This window comes from Hemitrygon akajei, chromosome 23 (genome assembly GCF_048418815.1).
Source record: "Hemitrygon akajei chromosome 23, sHemAka1.3, whole genome shotgun sequence".
Taxonomy (NCBI): Eukaryota; Metazoa; Chordata; class Chondrichthyes; order Myliobatiformes; family Dasyatidae; genus Hemitrygon; species Hemitrygon akajei.
Genome location: NC_133146.1, coordinates 40,476,662 through 40,495,074, shown reverse-complemented (window position 1 = coordinate 40,495,074; position 18,413 = coordinate 40,476,662). Strand labels below are relative to the sequence as shown.

The following is an 18,413-nucleotide window of genomic DNA, read 5'->3' as shown; positions in this document are numbered from 1 at the left end:
TCTTCCTACCCTATGTAAGACCATAAGACATAGGATCTGAATTAGGCCATTTGGCCCATCAAGCCTGCTCCACCATTAAACAGGTTGAAACTCTCTAGTGTGGCATTCTGTGGCCCAGTAACTCCCGTCACCTCATTCTAAAGATTTGATTTCATTTTTACCAGCAGATCCACTCATCCTACACAGCCTACCTGCCTGTCCTTTTGATAGATCGTGTCTCCTTGGGGATATTAAGCACTCAACTACAATTATCTTTCATTTATGACTCTGTGATACCCATAACGTCATGCCTGCCAATCTCTAACTGCACTGCAAGATTATCTACCTTATTTTGTATACTGCATTCATTCAAATATACCACCTTCAGTCCTCACAGTCTCACTATACACTACCTCTGCTTGTAAGCCAATATCCCTATCCCCAGCCCTAATATTCCAGTCTTCATCTCCCTGCCAAATTCCCCAACAGCTCTAGCAAACCTGCCCACAAGATTATTGGTCCCTCTTGGGTTTAGGTGTAGCCTGTCCCTTTGTACAGGTCATACCTTCCCTAGAAGAGATCTCAATGATCCATAAACATGAAACTTGCACCAGTTCCTCAGCCATGTATTCATCTGCCAAATCATCTGATGCTTGCCTTCACTGGAGAGTTGCACAGGTAGTAATCCAGAAGTTGTTATCCTGGAGGTCCTGTTTTTTAGCTTTCTACCTAGCTCTCTAAATTCTCTCTTTTGGACCTCCTCTCTTTTCCTTCCTATGTCATTGGTACCAATATGTACCAAGACTTCTGGCTGCTTCCCCTCACCCTGGAGAATGTCATGGACACAATCTGAGATGTCCCTGACTGTAGCACCCTGGGTGAAACATAACATCTGAGTTTGTCTATTGTGACCACAGACTCCTATCTATTCCTCTAACTACGGAATCTCTGATCACTACTGCATTCCTATTCTGACCCTTTCCCTTCTGAGCCACAGCACCAGACTCAATGCCAGAGACCCAGTCACTGCAGTCCTCCCTGGTAGGTTGTCCCTCCCAGCAGTATCCAAAATGTTATACTTGTTATTGAGGGGAATGGCCACAGGGGTACTCTGTACCAGCTGCCTATTTCCTTTCCATCTTCTGATAGTCAACTATTCACTTGCCTCCTGCAACCTAGGGGTGACTATCTCCCTGTGGCTCCTATCTATCATCTCCACAGTTATGTGAGAACTGAGAATGAACACCAGATGCTAGCTGCACCAGGATAAACAAGCATTATTATAGCATGCTGGTTTAGCACATCTACTTGAGGGCAGAAGAATAACTGTATATTTTCCTTAATTCTGTACAGAATTGATTTGCATTTCAGTAAATTACCAAAGATGTGAAAGGAAAATGTGCTTGACACAATTTTTATATTACTATGACTCACATTCACCAGAAATTTGGAGGGCAAGGTATCCACCTCAAGTTGAATTGAAATGTTCAGATGGACTTTGTTATTACTTACAAGTCACAAAATTCCTACAAGGGACATTCCAGCATAAAATACAATTGAGTTAAACTGAATAACATATCCAAACTATCCCTTCAGTATATCAATCCACCCACTCATAAGAACCACAAACCCTGACCAACATGATCACTGATTTCAAGCAGTAAATTAAATTAATTTTCAGAATAATATTCATGTTCAGTTTATATGCTTTATTTTTATAGATGTACTGTCAGAAATGGAAATAATTACATGCCTTCCTGTATACTGTCTCCAGACCTGGTTCAGATTTGTCTACAATACAATCTGATGATGGCAGTCGATAATTCCAGGGAAACTTAATTGGATCTGGTAATGCGATTATATTTCCATCTTCTCCAAACCAGGATCTATTCTGTTACAAGGTCATAAAAGTAGGAGAAAGAATTTTAAGTTCATTCGATACATAATCATAACTTCCAATTGTCTTTAAAAGTGCTAAATGAAATCAACTAATTATGTTTTATACTCTGAATCTTCAGTCACTAATTTTGAAAAGATAGTTTTTTCTATCATACACCCAGAAATTATTTTCCCAGACCTGAGCATTCAATCATAATTGCAAGCTGAACTCCAGGCTGAAGACCACATATAGAATATCAATATCCCAGCTCAAGTGTTGAGGAACATTGCCCATCCTAGAGCTCAGTGGCAGTCAGGGAAGAAGCAGTCATTTGCTCTGCTGAGTCATGCGTCAGCATTCCCTCTCCCAGCAGGAGCTCCAGAGCAAGTCATAACTCTACCAACTGGAGCTCTGGTACACATGTACAGATTGCCCATCCTATAGCTCAGTTGCAGTCAGGGAGGAACCAGTCATTTGCTCAGTTGAGTCATGGTTGAGCATTCACTCTCCCAGCTGTCATAACTCTACCAACAATGATCCAGACCTGAAGGCAGGTAATCATTATCAATCATGCGATTGGAACAGGTACAAATCATTAGAAATTATTAGTAACCCAAATGGAGACAAGAAGAGACTGCAGGTGTTGAAATTTGGAGCAACACGCAAAATGCCAGTGGAACTCAGTATCTATGGAGAGAAATAGATGGTCCACACTTTGGGTTGGGACCCTTCATCAGTCTAGATTTTATCCTTAATTCCAAGGGACCAGGAGCAAAGAGATTTATGAATCTTTCCTTGTAAATTGTTAAAAACTAATGGGTTCAAATATAATGACATATTTCTCCTTATCACAAACAAGTTGAAATTCAAATTGAGAATGATATGATTGTTAAACGAAATATTGGTCAAATCCTAGCCAGTGAACTCAGAATCTGAGTCAAATTCAAAATTGTATTGCATTTAATTTAGTGATCCAAAACATGAGGAAGATATGTTATCTGAGAAGGCCAACAATGTAGATATGCCAAGATTAAAAATTCAAAATAAATTTATTATCAAAGTGCATATATGTTACCATATACTACCTCAAGATTCATTTTCTTCAAGACATTTACAGTAAAATTAAAGCACAATAGAATCTATGAAAGACTATACATAAACAAAGACTGACAAACAATGTGCAAAAGAAGACAAAATGTGCAAATAAAAATTAATATTGAGAATATGTAAAGAGTCATTGAAAGTAAGTCTGTAGGTCATAGAATCAGGTCAGCATCACAGTGAGTGAAATTGTGCATGTCAGTTTGGAAGAGTGATGGTTTTAGGGTAATAACTGTTCGTGATGATATGGGACATAAGCCTTCTATACCTCCAGAAAAATGGTAGAAATTAGAAAAGAGTGTGGCCTGTATGGTGGGAGTCTTCGATAATAGATGCTGCTTTCTTGTGGCAGCACTCCGTGTAAAGTGATCAATGGTGAAAAAAGCTTTACCTGTGATGGACTGAGCAGCATATATCATTTTCAAAAGTCTTTTCCATTCCTGAGCATTAGTATTTACATACCAAGCTGTGATTCAACCAATTTGGATACACTCCATTGTGCCTCTATAGAAGTTTGTCAGTTTTTGGTGACATGCAGAATCTGCGCAAACTTCTAAGAAAGTAGAGGTGCTGTCATGCTACCACTGTGATCAGACTTACTGTACATGCCAATCCCAGGACAGATCCTTTGATATGTTAATGCCAAGGAATCAATTTAAAGCTACTGGTCCTCTCCACCTCTAATCCTCTAATGCAGACTGGTGTAAGGACCTCCAGCTTCTTCCTCCTGTAGTTGACAATCAGCTCTTTGGTTTTGCTGTTGTTGAATGGGAGATTGTTGTTGTGGCACCATTCAACCAGACTTCAATCCTATTTTCTGATTCATCACCACCTTTGTTTCAACCAAAGCCAGTGGTGTCATCAGCAAATTTAAATACTGCACTGGAGCTGTTCTTAGCCATACAATCATAGGTATAAAGTGGAGCTAATCTCCCAGCCCTGTAATGTACCTTTTCTGATGATAAGTATGGAAAAAATTTGGTTGCCAATCTGTATTAACTGCAGTCTGCCATTCCAAGATCTAACTGCACAGGAGGTATCAAAGCCCAGGTGTTGAAGCTTAGTGATGAGTTGAGGGGATTATAGTGTTAAATACTGAACTGTAGTCAATGAAGAGGACCCTGATGTATGCATCTTCATTGTCCAGTTGTTCTAGAGAAAGTGAAGAGTTAATGAAATGGCATCTGCTGTTGTCCTGTTGTGGTGGTAGGCAAATTAGAGCAGATTCAGGTAATATCTCAGACAGTTGATATGCTCCAGACCAATCTCACAGTGGATGTAAGTGATACTGGACAATAGTCAGGTTACCATGTTCTTGGGTCCCAGTATGATTGAAGCCTACTTAAAGCAAATGGGTACCTCAATCTACCAAAGTGAGAGGTTGAAGATATCGGTAAACACTCCAGCAATTGATTAGCACAGGTCTTCAGTACCCAGCCAGGTACCCCATCTAGGCCAGATGCTTTCTGTGGATTCATCCTCCTGAAGGATGCTCTCACATTAGCTTCAGAAACTGAAATCACAGGGTTCTTTGGCGTTGTGGGGTTCATGAAGGTGATTCCATGTTCTGTTAGTCAAAGTGAGCATAAAAGGCATTGAACTTATTTAGGAGTGAAACCTTGTCATTTATGTTGCTTGGTTTTGTATTGTAGGAGGTGATGGCATTGAAGCCCTACACAGTTATCAACTATGAAGTTAAACCACCTATCCCTTGGACAGGTTATCTATTGCTTCAGGTAAGATGCTTTTGGGGTAATCCAAATTAGGCACGCAGAATAATTAGAATAGATAAAGAGGAACTATTTCCCCCAATGAGGGAGTACAGGGAGAATGAGATCATTTTAAAATTAGCTAGGTTACTTAGAGTGAAATATTAAGCAGATGTTCATTTGGGGAATATTAGAAATTTAGAACCTATTCACTTATAAGCCTCATATTAAGGCTAGTCCCCCTTCCCTCCACAGAGGATTCCCACACCCAACCTCCATCCAGTTCCAACTGTCACCTCTCCCTTCTCCTCTAAGGGTTCTCATTCTCGCCTCCTTTACTTCTCCAATTCCAGAGCTTTGTGTTCCTGTTTATCTTGCTCCAGCAACTGTCTCCCATCGTCACACTCCCCCCCCCATCTTGCTCCCTCAGTTCTTTTAGTTCCGCTCTTTATGTCTCCATCTATCATTCACCTACCACAGTCTTCAAACTTCACCTCCACTATCTAAATTATCTCCCTTCTCACTATCAAATGCCCCTGAATTCTTTCTTGCACGTCCTTTCTCCTAAAGAGAGTTGACTATCTCGCCCCTGTACTCTCAGTCCTGATACAAGGTTTTAACACAAAACACTGAACATTTATTTCCTCCCACTGACCTGCTGTATTCCTCCAGCAGATATTTTGTTGCTCCAATATTGCTCAGTCAATTGAAATTCTCCAGTCTGAGATTAAAAGGTTTTTTAAAAATTATATGATTAAGAGACAAAAATGGGCAAATGAAACTGAAGTAGAAATCAACCTTGAACTGAGTGAATGAGGGAACTGGGTCAAGTAATGAACAGATTACCACTATATTTTCTGAATTTTATCTCCTAATTAGCTACAAATTATTGTCCAACCATATTATACAGTGAATTGTACAGCAACTTATTTTCCTTGTTCCTGGGAAAAATTTGCCGTTTTGCTTGTCGTATTTCATCGACTCACCTGAGTCCTCTCTACAGAAATAGATAATGAGGACATGTTTATCAAGTTACCTCTTTTTGCAGAACAAAGCGATTCTCCATTCTGTTAATATTTTTTTTCAAAACTTTTGGTTTCTGACTGACGTAAAAGCCTTCATCCTTCAAGATGCGAGGTGCAAGGTTTCTTGAAAGCTTACTACTTAAAGCAACTAAAGAAAATAAAAATGTAATGTTGTCTCTGTCAATTTTTCAAAGAAGATTTATTTGATGAACACTGATAATTATTTCGCAAGATAAATGATTGTATGAAAAACACAACAATACCGTACAAATTTTAAACAATCTTTGTTTGATACCTTGTGACGTGCTAGGGATGAAAATACTTTTATTCTTTTCCTTCCATAATTTTTCACTCTCATATTCAGCGGGAAACCTTTCAATTATCTGTTCACTTGTGTAAAAGTCAAATTTGACCTTTTCTTCTAATATAGTGCTGCTAATGTCATTTTCACTCTCTGATTCTTTCTAAAATAAAACAGAAAGTACATGAATGAGCTTCCTAAGTAAAACCAATTTTTTAAATCTGGGACAATTAAAATATGCTCCTTTTGCTAAAACTCAATCAACTTAGTAATAAACTGGATAAAAGAAATAGCTAACATAAAGAATTTAATGCAATTTGTAATATATTCAGTTCAGACATAAATATTTGTACAATTCAGATAAACTCCTGAAGAGAATGGAGTTGTTCTTCCTCTATAGTCACCAACTAAGTTCAAAAGAAATGGGATGTGCTGAAAATAATTAGAATGATATCATTGCACTCACATTTTTAGTGAGTTTATGTGTGTTTTTCTTTGAATATATGCCCAAAGCAGGAAGGAAGATCATCAGTTAAGGAGACCTTTATCCATTGAACCTACATTTTTTTTGCATAACTGTTCTTTCTTCACAATCTCTTTATTCTCATGGTTACCAGATTTTACTTTCCACCTGAATTCTTATCCATAATATCTTTCTTCAACATATATTGCTCAGAGCACCCACTGAAAACATTTGCCTGTACACTAGCTTTCATAGAGACTCAGAGTCTGTTTTACACCACCAACCAAGGTGGACTTCATTCAAGTCAACTTCCTTACATCTGTTGCTTTATTTTAATAAGTGGCAGATTATTTAGGCAAAGAGTGCTGGAAATCCAAATCCAGTAAGAAAGTGATCTCATCGTTTGTACTTTTATCCATTTACATAAATTTTATTTTTATTTATTTTCTTTAGAGATACAGCATGGTAACAAGCTCTTTGGGCCCAATAAGCCTGCACTGCCCAATTACTCTTCTGTGACCAATTAACCAACTAACCCATACACCTTTCGAATATTGAAGGAAACCTAGCACTGGGAGGAAACCCACGCTGACATGGGAAGAACATACAAACTACTTACGTACAGCGGTAGTAAATGAACTAGGGTTGCTGGCGTAGTAATAGCCTTAGCTACAATTGTAGGCCATATCTTGGGTAATGATGAGTCTGAGTACAGAGAGGAAATTAAGAACCTGGTGGCATGGTGCGAAGACAATAACCTATCCCTCAATGTCAGCAAGATGAAGGAATTGGTTGTTGACTTCAGAAGGAGCAGTGGACCGGACAACCCCATCTACATCGGTGGTGCGCAGGTGGAACAGGTCAAAAGCTTTAAGTTCCTCGGGGTGAATATCACACGTGACCTGACTTGGTCTAACCAAGTAGAGTCCACTGCCAAGCAGGCCCACCAGCGCCTTTACTTCCTGAGAAAGCTGAAAAAATTTGGCCTGTCCCCTAAAACCCTCACTAATTTTTATAGGTGCACCGCAGAAAGCATTCTTCTAGGGTGCATCACAACCTGGTATGGAAGTTGTCCTGTCCAAGACCGGAAGAAGCTGCAGAAGATCGTGAACATAGCCCAGCACATCACACAAACCAATCTTGCATCCTTGGACTCGCATTACACCGCATGCTGTCGGAGCAGTGCTGCCAGGATAATCAAGGACACGACCCACCCAGCCAACACACATTTTGTCCCTCTTCCCTCTGGGAGAAAGTTCAGGAGCTTGAAGATTCGTATGGCCAGATTTGGGAACAGCTTCTTTCCAACTGTGATAAGACTGCTGAACAGATCCTGACCCGGATCTGGGCTGTACCTTCCAAATATCTGGACCTGACTTGCACTACCTTACTTTCCCTTTTCTATTTTCTAATTATGATTTATAATTTAAATTTTTATTATATTTACTTCGATTTGTATTTCAGGGAGCATGAAGCGCAGAAACAAATATCACTGTGATGACTGTATGCTCTAGTATCAATTGTGTGGTGACAATAAAGTAAAGTAAAAGTAAGTAAAGTTTTTTCATCTGTCTTGTGAACCATATTGGCTAAAATTAATGAAAATGGACTAAACTGCCAGGTGCATAAACAGACTGATGGACCAATGTAGAGGACAGCAGGAATAGAGACGGCACTTGATAAATAACTTCCATTAAGACCTCTGTTCCAGAGGCAAGGTGATGCATTTGCAGAGGATGAATGTTGCTCAACATAAGCTTGAGGAACACAACCTTTGATTAGACACTTCACAATCTTTTAGCCCTAACTAACAACCAGTTCAATTTTATATTATGCCCTTAGTGCGATGCTATTATGGCTTTGGGAGCGTCAGAGTTCTGAGTTCAGAGTTCAATTCTACTGTCCTCGGTGAGAAGTTTGTGCAAACTCCCGTGAATGTATGCGTTTCCTCTGAGTGCTCCAATTTCCTCCAACAGTCCAAAGACATACCAATTAGTAGGCTAATTGGTCTTGTAAATTGTCCAGTGATTAAGCTAAGGTTAAATGGGTAGGTTGCTAGGCAGTGCAACTCATTGGGCCAGAAGGGCCTATTCCACACGGTATCTCTAAATAAATAAATAATAAATCTCTGTATTAATGTATGGGTGATAATGACAGCAGTTTTGCTGCAGCTATACATGCGACCCTTACATTATGAGGGCAGCACGTTCTTAGAAGAGGATCCAACTTACGATCTTCTATAACACAAAACTGTGTCATGTATGTATGCTGAAGAAAAATGAGTAGAAATAAGAAATAATTTTGTGTTTATTTATTTACTGTTTCAACATAAATTCTAGACAACAAAATTTGTTCTGTAACTCAAACTTTTGGGTAGTAATTTGTGAATTCTATGACGGTGAATTTCTATTACCCAAATGAACAGAAGATGGGGGTTGCCTGTATACTTATTTTCTGATGAAAAGGTCTGGATGTAAATTACTTACTTGCTCCATTCCAAACTTCTTTCACTAAATTCACCACAGTGCCTCTCCTTCAAAGTTTGATGTCCCTAATTAACTACTTTAGTCTTCCTTGAATTCAATTTGGACCATCATCCCTTCATAAATTACCCACTTCCCTCCAATTCCTATTGGGTATGGAGGACTATGGTCCAGGTGTGAGTCGATGGGACTATGTAGAATGGCATGGGTTAGATGAGCCAAAGGGCCTCTTGCTACTCTAGGGCTCTATGTCTCTACAGCGAGCCTCTACAAACCTTCCACTCAGCAGTCTCTGCTTTTGCACTCCTTTCCCATTCAACGGAGTACTGGTTTTCACCCTCTCTTCTGATTCACCAGGGACATGGTTTCTGCACTCCCTTTCAACTCACCAAGGACTTGTTCCCACACTTATTTCTAACTCACCAAACTTACGATAGTCCTTCACCCTATCATAAATTTCCTATTTGATTTTTAACCTGTCATACATACCTACCTCAGCAATTGCTAAGAAATGTTAAATGGGCTTCTTCCAATTCTGCTGCGAGGTCATTAACAGAGTTTACAAATCACTGATGACCCCTGATGCTTCTCATATATTGACAGTATTTATTCATAAACTGACAGCAGCCACAGCATTTGACTTTTGTTTTGGAAGTGTGTTACAGTTGAATAAAAATGAAAGAGTTGGCATTGTTGTGCATGTCAAGTCAGGTCTATATTGTGTTAAATGATATTCATTATCGAAAATATTATCCTGGAGCTGAAGTTCCCAACCTGGGGTTCACAGACCTCTTGCTTAATGATATTGGTCCATGACATAAAAAGGTTTGGGAACCCCTGTTCTAGAGCAAAGGGCATAAAATATTATTTTGGATACTAGCTCTGACAAAATAACATTTATTCTGATCATAAAATTTCCTTTGTTTATACTCTTGGTCTCCATAAACAATGTCTCTGCATATACCTGTGCAGATATTTGCATAGGTAAATTGCATATATGGCTAGAAGAGAAAAGCAGATACTAACAGGGCATAGGAAATTCAAATTTCTGTTAGGAGTCTTCTGATCTTCTTGCTCCATAATCTGTAAATACAGATGATGAGACTATCCTTCACTGAAATAGCAATGGACCTGTAAGTAACTTACACAGAGCGACCACTCTCCGCTGAACATCAACGGCTCCTTGGTTGAGATTGTTAAGAGCACCAAATTTCTTGGTGTTCACCTGGCAGAGAATCTCACCTGGTCCCTCAATGCCAGCTCCATAGCAAAGAAAGCCCAGCAGCATCTCTACTTTTTGCGAAGGCTGAGGAAAGTCCATCTTCCACCCCCCCCACCCCCCCCTCCCTCAACACATTCTACAGAGGTTGTATTGAGAGCATCCTGAGCAGCTACATCACTGCCTGGTTCGGAAATTGCACCATCTCGGATCGCAAGACCCTGCAGCGGATAGTGAGGTCAGCTGAGAAGATCATCAGGGTCTCTCTTCCCGCCATTACAGACATTTACACCACACGCTGCATCAGCAAAGCAAACAGCATTATGAAGGAGCTCACACACCCCTCGTACAAACCCTTCTCCCTCCTGCCATCTGGGAAAAGGCACCGAAGCATTCAAGCTCTCACGACCAGACTACGTAACAGCTTCTTCCCCTAAGCCATCATACTCCTCAATACCCAGACACCAACTTACTGCCCTCTACTGTGCCTAATGTCTTGTTTATTATTTATTGTAATGCCTGTACTGTTTTGTGCACTTTATGCAGTCCTGGGTGGGTCTGTAGTTTAGTGTAGTTTTTTTCTGTGTTGGTTTTACGTAGTTCAGTGTAGTTTTTGTACTGTTTCATGTAACACCATGGTCCTGAAAAACGCTGTCTCGTTTTTACTGTGTACTGTACCAGCAGTTATGGTCGAAATGACAATAAAAAGCAACTTGACTTGACCTGACTTGACTTGACTAAAGCACTTACTTCTCTAGCTAAGGTACAATTAGATAAATTTTACTTTGCCCTTTAGTGCAGAAAATATCCCCATTTATTTATACTGTAAAATCAGTCTCAGTTTTTGCACTCCTTTCCCACTTACCAGAGCACTAGTTCCCACCTGATCTACCAGGGTTCTGGTTCCTGCACTCCCTTTCAACCCACGAGGGACCTTGTTCCTATACTTTCTTCTACCTCACCAAGGTCTCAGTACCCATACTCTCTCCTGATTGCCATGGGAACTGTTTTTGTGTTCCCTCCAACTCACTGGGCTGCCAGTTCTCACATTCTCTTTAAACTGACCAGGGGCCCATTTTCTGAGTTTCCTTTAAACTTATTTGGTTCACTAGGAAATGTATTATAATTCTGCGTAACATCCAAAAAAGTTCATTAAAAAATGTTGGATTATCAGAATAGCAGTGGGAATTGGAGGGAGAAGAAATAGAAAGGTAAAAGGAAGAAAGGGACACATATTGAAACTTGCTGTGAGGTTTAATAAAAGTGACTGATATCAGACAAGATATTTAACACATAATGCTTTTTTCAGTGTTACTCAAAAAGTGTGTTTTTTAAGTGAAACATTATGATGACACCTTTTAATTCAGGCATCTTCCCCCTTCTTTCTCAATCCTGAGGAAGGGTCTGTTTAGTCTTTTCCATAGATGATGCCTGACCTGTTGAGTTCCTCCAGAATATTGTGTGTGTTGCAAAAGAACAAAGAGTTATTTTAGAGTAATGTGCTCCATCAACTGTATCAAGTAACAAGTCACCTAAGACTGCTGACAATATTCCATATGTATAGCTGGTACAATTAAAGTAACTTTACGTCATTGGTTTCAGGAGTAAAATTTTAATGAATATTGGCACTGAGGTATCACAAACTCAAAAAAATCTATTATAACATTAGAAGGTCAAACTTGAGTCACCATTTGAAAAGGCTTCAAGCATATTTCTCAAGAGATCTCCTGAAGTACTTCATTCTGCACTGGCCTATTACCCTTGCATCAGGTGTGAAGGTGAATTATAAAATCAGAAAAAATCAATATTTCATCAGAAGATCTGATGAGCCCCATTAGTCCTGAATGTATCTTTTCTCATCCCATTTCCTCACACTAAATCATTCCAGCATTCAATATTAAAGCCTACATTTTCATCTTTTGTTTTCTTGTTAACTTCTAGTTACCTCCAATCCAGAGAGATGAAATTCAAGGGGTAAATCTTGCAGTGGTGTATTTTTATGTTCTTGCATCAGTGAATCAGGTGACTCATCCAAAGCAGAAGTGAAAAACTGATTTCCTTCATCCCTCTGTATAGTCTGAAATTTGATATAAATGAAAACCAATAAAATATGTAAAACCATAATTGCATTTTGTAATTGCTATAGATTTTTCTCAAATTTAGGTTCACCATCATTCTTCAATAAAAAATATCTCATAAATGTTCTAGAATAAATTGGAGATAGGGAGAAATAATTAAAAGGGAAAATTAAACACAATAGATTTTTAGTCCTACAAATCAATTGAAAATATGGAAGAAATACATACAAGATTTCTAAATACACAAATAGAACTTTTGTTAGCTTGATACATAAAATGTCCAGTTCAATGCAGTCTTCAGATGGATTATTCAGGGGTACTACACAAAAAAAATTAGATGAGGGGGTACTAACCGAATTCAATTACTTCTTTAAATTCACATTTTCTATGATTTCTATTAGATTCTAATGGCAGCATTCATGATGGAATCAGACAATGCAGATCTGTTGTGCTCTTATTCTACCCTACAAACTAATCGAGAAACAGTACTTCCCTCCACCAGAGTGAATTTACAGAGTGATAATCTCACAATGCATAAAAGTGAAAATGGAACTTGCATGGGGATCCAAAAACAATAATTGCAAATAAAAGCAACCAATCTGTCGTGATTATTATGTCTTACCAAAATCAACATACTGGATATGTTTTGAAGCTCATCTGTCAGTACTAATAAACAAATGATGGCATTTTGTACTCTCCAAAAATCATTTCCATGAAAAATTTCTCCACACATAAAAGCAAAAGAGAGGAAATACAAGGAAACCAGAGCTACTGGGAAGATAGAGGATTGGGTAGTTTTTAAAAACTTGCAGAAGAAAACTAAGAAGGTCATTAGGAAGGAAAAGATGAATTATGAAAGGAAGTTGGTGACAAACATCAAAGAAGATACTGAAAGCTTCTTTAAATATATGGAGGGTAAAAGAGAGTCAAGGGTAGATAATAGGACCAATACAAAATGACGCTGGAGATATTGTAATGAGAGATGCAGAGATGGCAGTGGACCTGAATACGTATTTTGCATCAGTCTTCACAGTGGAAGATGTCTGCAGTATACGGGACATTTAAGAGTGTCAGGGAAGTGAAGTTTGTGCTGTGAAAATTATGACTGAGAAGGTGCTCAGGAAGCTTAATGGTCTTAAGAATGGCCCCTTGGATTCTGAAGGAAGTAGCCGGAGAGATTGCGGAGGCATTAACGATGATCTTTCAAGAATCGATTCTGACATTGTACCGGATGACTGGAAAATTGCAAACGTTACTCCTCTATTTAAGAAGGGTGGGAGGCAGCAGAAAGGAAACTATAGACCTGTTTGCCTGATATAAGTGGTTGGAATTGATTATTGGGATGAGATTATGGAATACCTGGAGGCACATGACATGATAGGCTAAAGCCAGCATGGTTTTCTGAAAGGAAAATCCTGCCTGACAAAACTACTGCAATTCTTTGAGGAAATTACAAGCAGGGTAGACAAAGGAGATGCAGTAGACTTGATGTACTTGGATTTTCAGAAGATCTTTGACAAGGTGCCACATATGCGGCTGCTTAGCAAGATCAGAGCCCATGGAATTACAGGGAAGTTACTAGCATGGGTGGAGCATTGGCTGGTCAGCAGAAAACAGAGAGTGGGAATAAAGGGAGCCTATTCTGGCTGGCTGCCAGCTACCAGTGGAGTTCCACAGAGTTCACTGTTGGGACCACTGCTTTTTACAATGTACGTCAATGATTTGGACTATGGTATTAATGTATTTGTGGCTAAATTTACCGATGATACAAAGATAGGTGGAGGAGCAGGTAGTGTTGAGGAAACAGAGACCCTGCAGAGAGACTTAGATAGTTTAGCAGAATGGGCAAAGGAGTGGCAAATGAAATACAATGTTGGAAAGTGTATGGTCATGCACTTTCATGGAAGAAATAAATGGGCAAACTGTTATTTAGGTGGGGAGAGAATTCAAAATGTAGTGATGCAAAGGGACTTGGGAGTCCTTGTGCAAGATACCCTAAAGGTTAGTCTCCAGGTTGAGTCAGTTGTGAAGAAGGCAAATGCAATGTTGGCATTCATTTCGAGAGGTATAGAATATAAGAGCAAGCATGTGATGTTGAGGCTCTATAAGGCACTCGTGAGACCACACTTGGAGTATTGTGTGTAGTTTTAGGCTCCTTAGTTTAGAAAGGATATACTGATATTGGAGAGGGTTCAGAGAAGATTCACAAGAATGATTCCATGAATGAAAGGGTTACCGTACGAGGAATGTCTGGCAGCTCTTGGGCTGTATTCCCTGGAGTTCAGGAGAATGAGGGGGGATCTCACAGAAACATTCTGAATGTTAAAAGGCCTGAACAGATTAGATATGGCAAAGTTATTTCCCATAGTAGGGAATTCTAGGACAAGAGGGCACGATTTCAGGATTGAAGGACGTCCATTTAGAACTGAGATGCGGAGAAATTATTTTAGTCAGAGGGTGGTAAATCTGTGGAAATTGTTGCCACGAGCAGCTGTGGAGACCAAGTCATCAGGTGTATTTAAGGCAGAGATAGATAGATAGGTACTTAATTAGCCAGGGCATCAAGGGGTATGGGGTGAAGGCAGAGGAGTGGGGATGACTGGAAGAATTGGATCAGCCCATGATTGAATGGCAGAGTAGACGATGGGCCGAATGGCCTACTTCTGCTTCCATATCTAATGGTCTTATGGTCTTATAGACTGAACTAGCCAAAATACTGATCTATTTGTATATAACTCACATGATCACCATTAGTCAGAAATACAGTTCTCTCTACAATAAATTCAATGAATCAATATATACTGCACAAATCAGCAGGCTACCATTTTCTGGCAAAAGAACCAACTAGTAAAAGCTCTCAACTTGCATTTATCCAAGTTATTCCCACTTCTCACTGCTACCATCAGGAAGGAGGTACAAATGTCTTAGGTCCCACACCACCCATGTTTCAAGAACAGTTATTACCATATAACCAACAAGTTCTTGAACCTGTTTAGATAGCTTCAATCACTGTTACTCTGAACTGATTCTACAACCTACAGACTCACTTTCAATGCTCTCTATAACTCATTTTCTCAGTATTATTTTTTATTTACACAGTTTGTCTTCTTTTCAACAGTAGTTATTTATTTGTCAATCTTTGTCTATTTATGTATAGTTTTTTTCAAAAATTCTATTATATTTCTTTTCATTTCATTGTATTTCACTTTCTCCCAGTAAATGCTTTCAAGAAAATGAATCTCAGGATATATATGGTAACAAATATGTACTTTGATAATAAATTTACTTTGAACTTTGAACGTGAAGCTGTATTTCTGTTCCTTCCGAAGTTCTTTAGGTGAAACAAATTGAGGGCCATGTTGGGCATTGCACAGGGTCCATGGATGAAATGAAATTGACAAGCAATGGCAGTTAGGGAGATAAGGAAAATGAAGACCGATAGAAGGGAGAAAGGGAAATAAATGATAAAGATTCAGGAGTCAGCATTACCTCTATTTGTAATGGGAGGGCCATGTCAAAGCTAACTGGACAGGAAAGAGATGGAAGATTAAAACAAATCAAAAATTACTGTGAATACTGAGCAGGTCAAGGCAACATTTGGGGAAGAAAAAACATTTCAAGTCTGCAACCCTTATCAGAACTAAAAATGCTAACAACAGTTGAAGAAACCCAGCAAACACAAATAATTTAAAAAGCTGGAGGACTAACATGTAGAGATTTGAATGGTAAAATTATTTCCAACTTGAACAGAAGGAGAAGGAGAAAATGGGCAGAGGCTAGTGGTAGACCAGAGAACTGGTAATTTTACAAGAATCAGTAATAGCGACCAAAAAAAAGCTAATAAGGAGGGAGAACATTGATGAGAGAAAACTGGCAAATAATGTCAAAACTAACCTCAAGGGCTTGCATAATGAGGAAGGGGGTAGACTGGTAACTCTGTTGGAACCAGAGAGAGCCAGACTGGTAAATTTATAACAAGAAATAAGAAAATGTAGAGTAAATCAATACTTTTGCATCAGTCTTTATGGTGGAGGCAACTACAAATATCCCATAGATTCCGATGGCTACTTTTAAGCAGTATGGAAGAACTTGTAACATCATGAGGGACCACATATTGGATTAACTAATGATACTAAAAGTAGAGAAAGATCACAAATGAAAGAAATATAGAGGGGTCTTGTGCACAAAGTTAGCAGACAGATGCAGCATGTGGTTAGGAAGTCAACTGATATATAGTCTTACTTCTTAAGTATTACTTCAGAAGGGTTAGAGTTTAGAAATAGTCATAAAAAAGACTACTTAGAGGGCATTAAGCAGCATCTAGCTGGGGACAACTGGGTGACTCTATTTAAAGGCAAAGGAATAGTTGGCAAGTTGGAGGCTTTTAAAAAGGCAATATCAAGAGTCAAGGGTAGTATGCTCCTGTTAGGTGAAGGAGAGACACACCAAGTTCAGAGAACCTTAGCTCACAAGAGATATCGAGGCTCTGGTAAAGAAGAAGGAAACATATATCATATTTAAGCCGGTGAGTACAACAAATCACTTGACAAATTCAAAGATTTTAAGAACTCTGTTGAAATGAAGGAAAGAATTTTCTGTGTGCTTTTTGATATTATTCCTGCACAATGCTAGAGTCTATTTAATGAAGAGGTCACTATGAAAAATTGATAGTGTGGGTAATGCACTAACTGCATGAATATTTAGTAGGTTATTGGGATGAAAACAGAAGGAAAGATATAAATGTGCATTGCTAAGAACATGAAAGTTTTTACAGCAATTTTTTGTGGTGATGGCCTGAAACACATTGTTATTGCCATGAGTGAGCAAACAGTGTATATTATACTTCAGAATGCTCTGTTCATGTCTATGCCATAATCCTTTTGTCTTACAAAAAGTATGAATAAGCCAAGTTTAAAATGTTTTTTTCTCTAACTTGCTACCATGCGATGCTTCTCTCCATGCTCCAGTAACCCTTAAGTGTTAAAAATTCTATCAATGTGCAATAAAATTTTAACAGAAATATTGTGAAGGTACACTGATGAAAGGTTATTGACCTGAAGTATTTATCCTGTTTCTCCTTAAGTGTTACTTACAATTTATAGGTTTTTGCCCTGTTTTTAGCCCATGAAATTTGTATTTACCTCCCTCTGCTGGCCATCATTGGGATAATTTTTAAAAGAACGAGCATTTAAAAAAATATATTTCTATGTTGTGATACTTGTGAAGGGCAAATACCACAAAGCAACCTTTAACACCTAAATATGACGTTGCATAAACTCCCTGATGAACTATTAGTTTTCCTGTGAACAACTGGCCTATAAAGATTAGAAAAGTCATCTTCAATTCTGAATTAATCAATTCAAGGTTGGTTTATACAGCAATCCAATATTCCATTTTTTTGTTGGTTTAATTCATCACGTGAGCAATTTTAAGTCATTTTCTGAGAAGCTCCATGTTAAACTTTATAAAATTGCTTAAATAAATAATTATATGTAAATATGTACTTACTAATGCCTTATCAAACTTTGTGATTAGTTCATCATCTTTTATCTGCTGCAGATGCTGTGAAGAAACAGGTAAATTATGTACAAATGAACTTGCAATTCCAGCTAAGGAAAGAAATGGCTCATAAATTTTTCACTGAACAGTATTTTTATAAATAGCAAGAATGTGAACATCTTTAACAGATATGTTAATGTATTCTCACCTTTAGAGTTTTCAGTTTATTCTTAACTCTGCTTCGTATCTTATCAGCCAGTTGTCTTTCACCTAAAATAGAAATAGTTCATAGAGGCAAAATGCTTACCAATTTATATGTTGCAAAATTAACATGATTTACTCTAACCATCCAAAGTAATTGTTTTAATATAATACTGACTACATATCAGATAATATTTACAGCATTCTCACTGTAGGTTAAAATCATGAAAACTTGAAAACCCACACAGAACTTACTGAATTTTTGAAAAGTTATAGAAGTTCTATTGATTGCTCAAAAACATTAAGAATTAATACAAAATATGGTTCATCTCATTTCTTCTTCCTTGCATTGTCAACAATGTTCTGAAATAATACAAGTTCCAAAATGTAGCTGGAATTAAAAATACTTGGGAATAAGTTGAGGAAAGTAAAGCTGCAAAACTTTTCTTTATGACAAATGAATTCACATTTTTATT

General features: G+C 38.3%; 1 protein-coding gene across 1 annotated transcript in view; it reads right to left on the bottom strand.

Annotated features, from left to right (window-relative positions):
- Positions 1-1,708: 1,708 nt before the first annotated feature.
- The window catches only part of LOC140715042 (protein CC2D2B-like), a 32,322-nt gene continuing 15,617 nt past the window's right edge, over positions 1,709-18,413 (bottom strand). The window contains exons 6-11 of the mRNA XM_073026769.1: positions 17,945-18,006; positions 17,746-17,799; positions 12,105-12,236; positions 5,989-6,157; positions 5,705-5,841; positions 1,709-1,870 (exon numbers count right to left, since the gene is read on the bottom strand). Of these exons, the coding sequence (XP_072882870.1) occupies positions 1,709-1,870; positions 5,705-5,841; positions 5,989-6,157; positions 12,105-12,236; positions 17,746-17,799; positions 17,945-18,006 (716 nt within the window). The remainder of the gene's footprint in view (positions 1,871-5,704; positions 5,842-5,988; positions 6,158-12,104; positions 12,237-17,745; positions 17,800-17,944; positions 18,007-18,413) is intronic.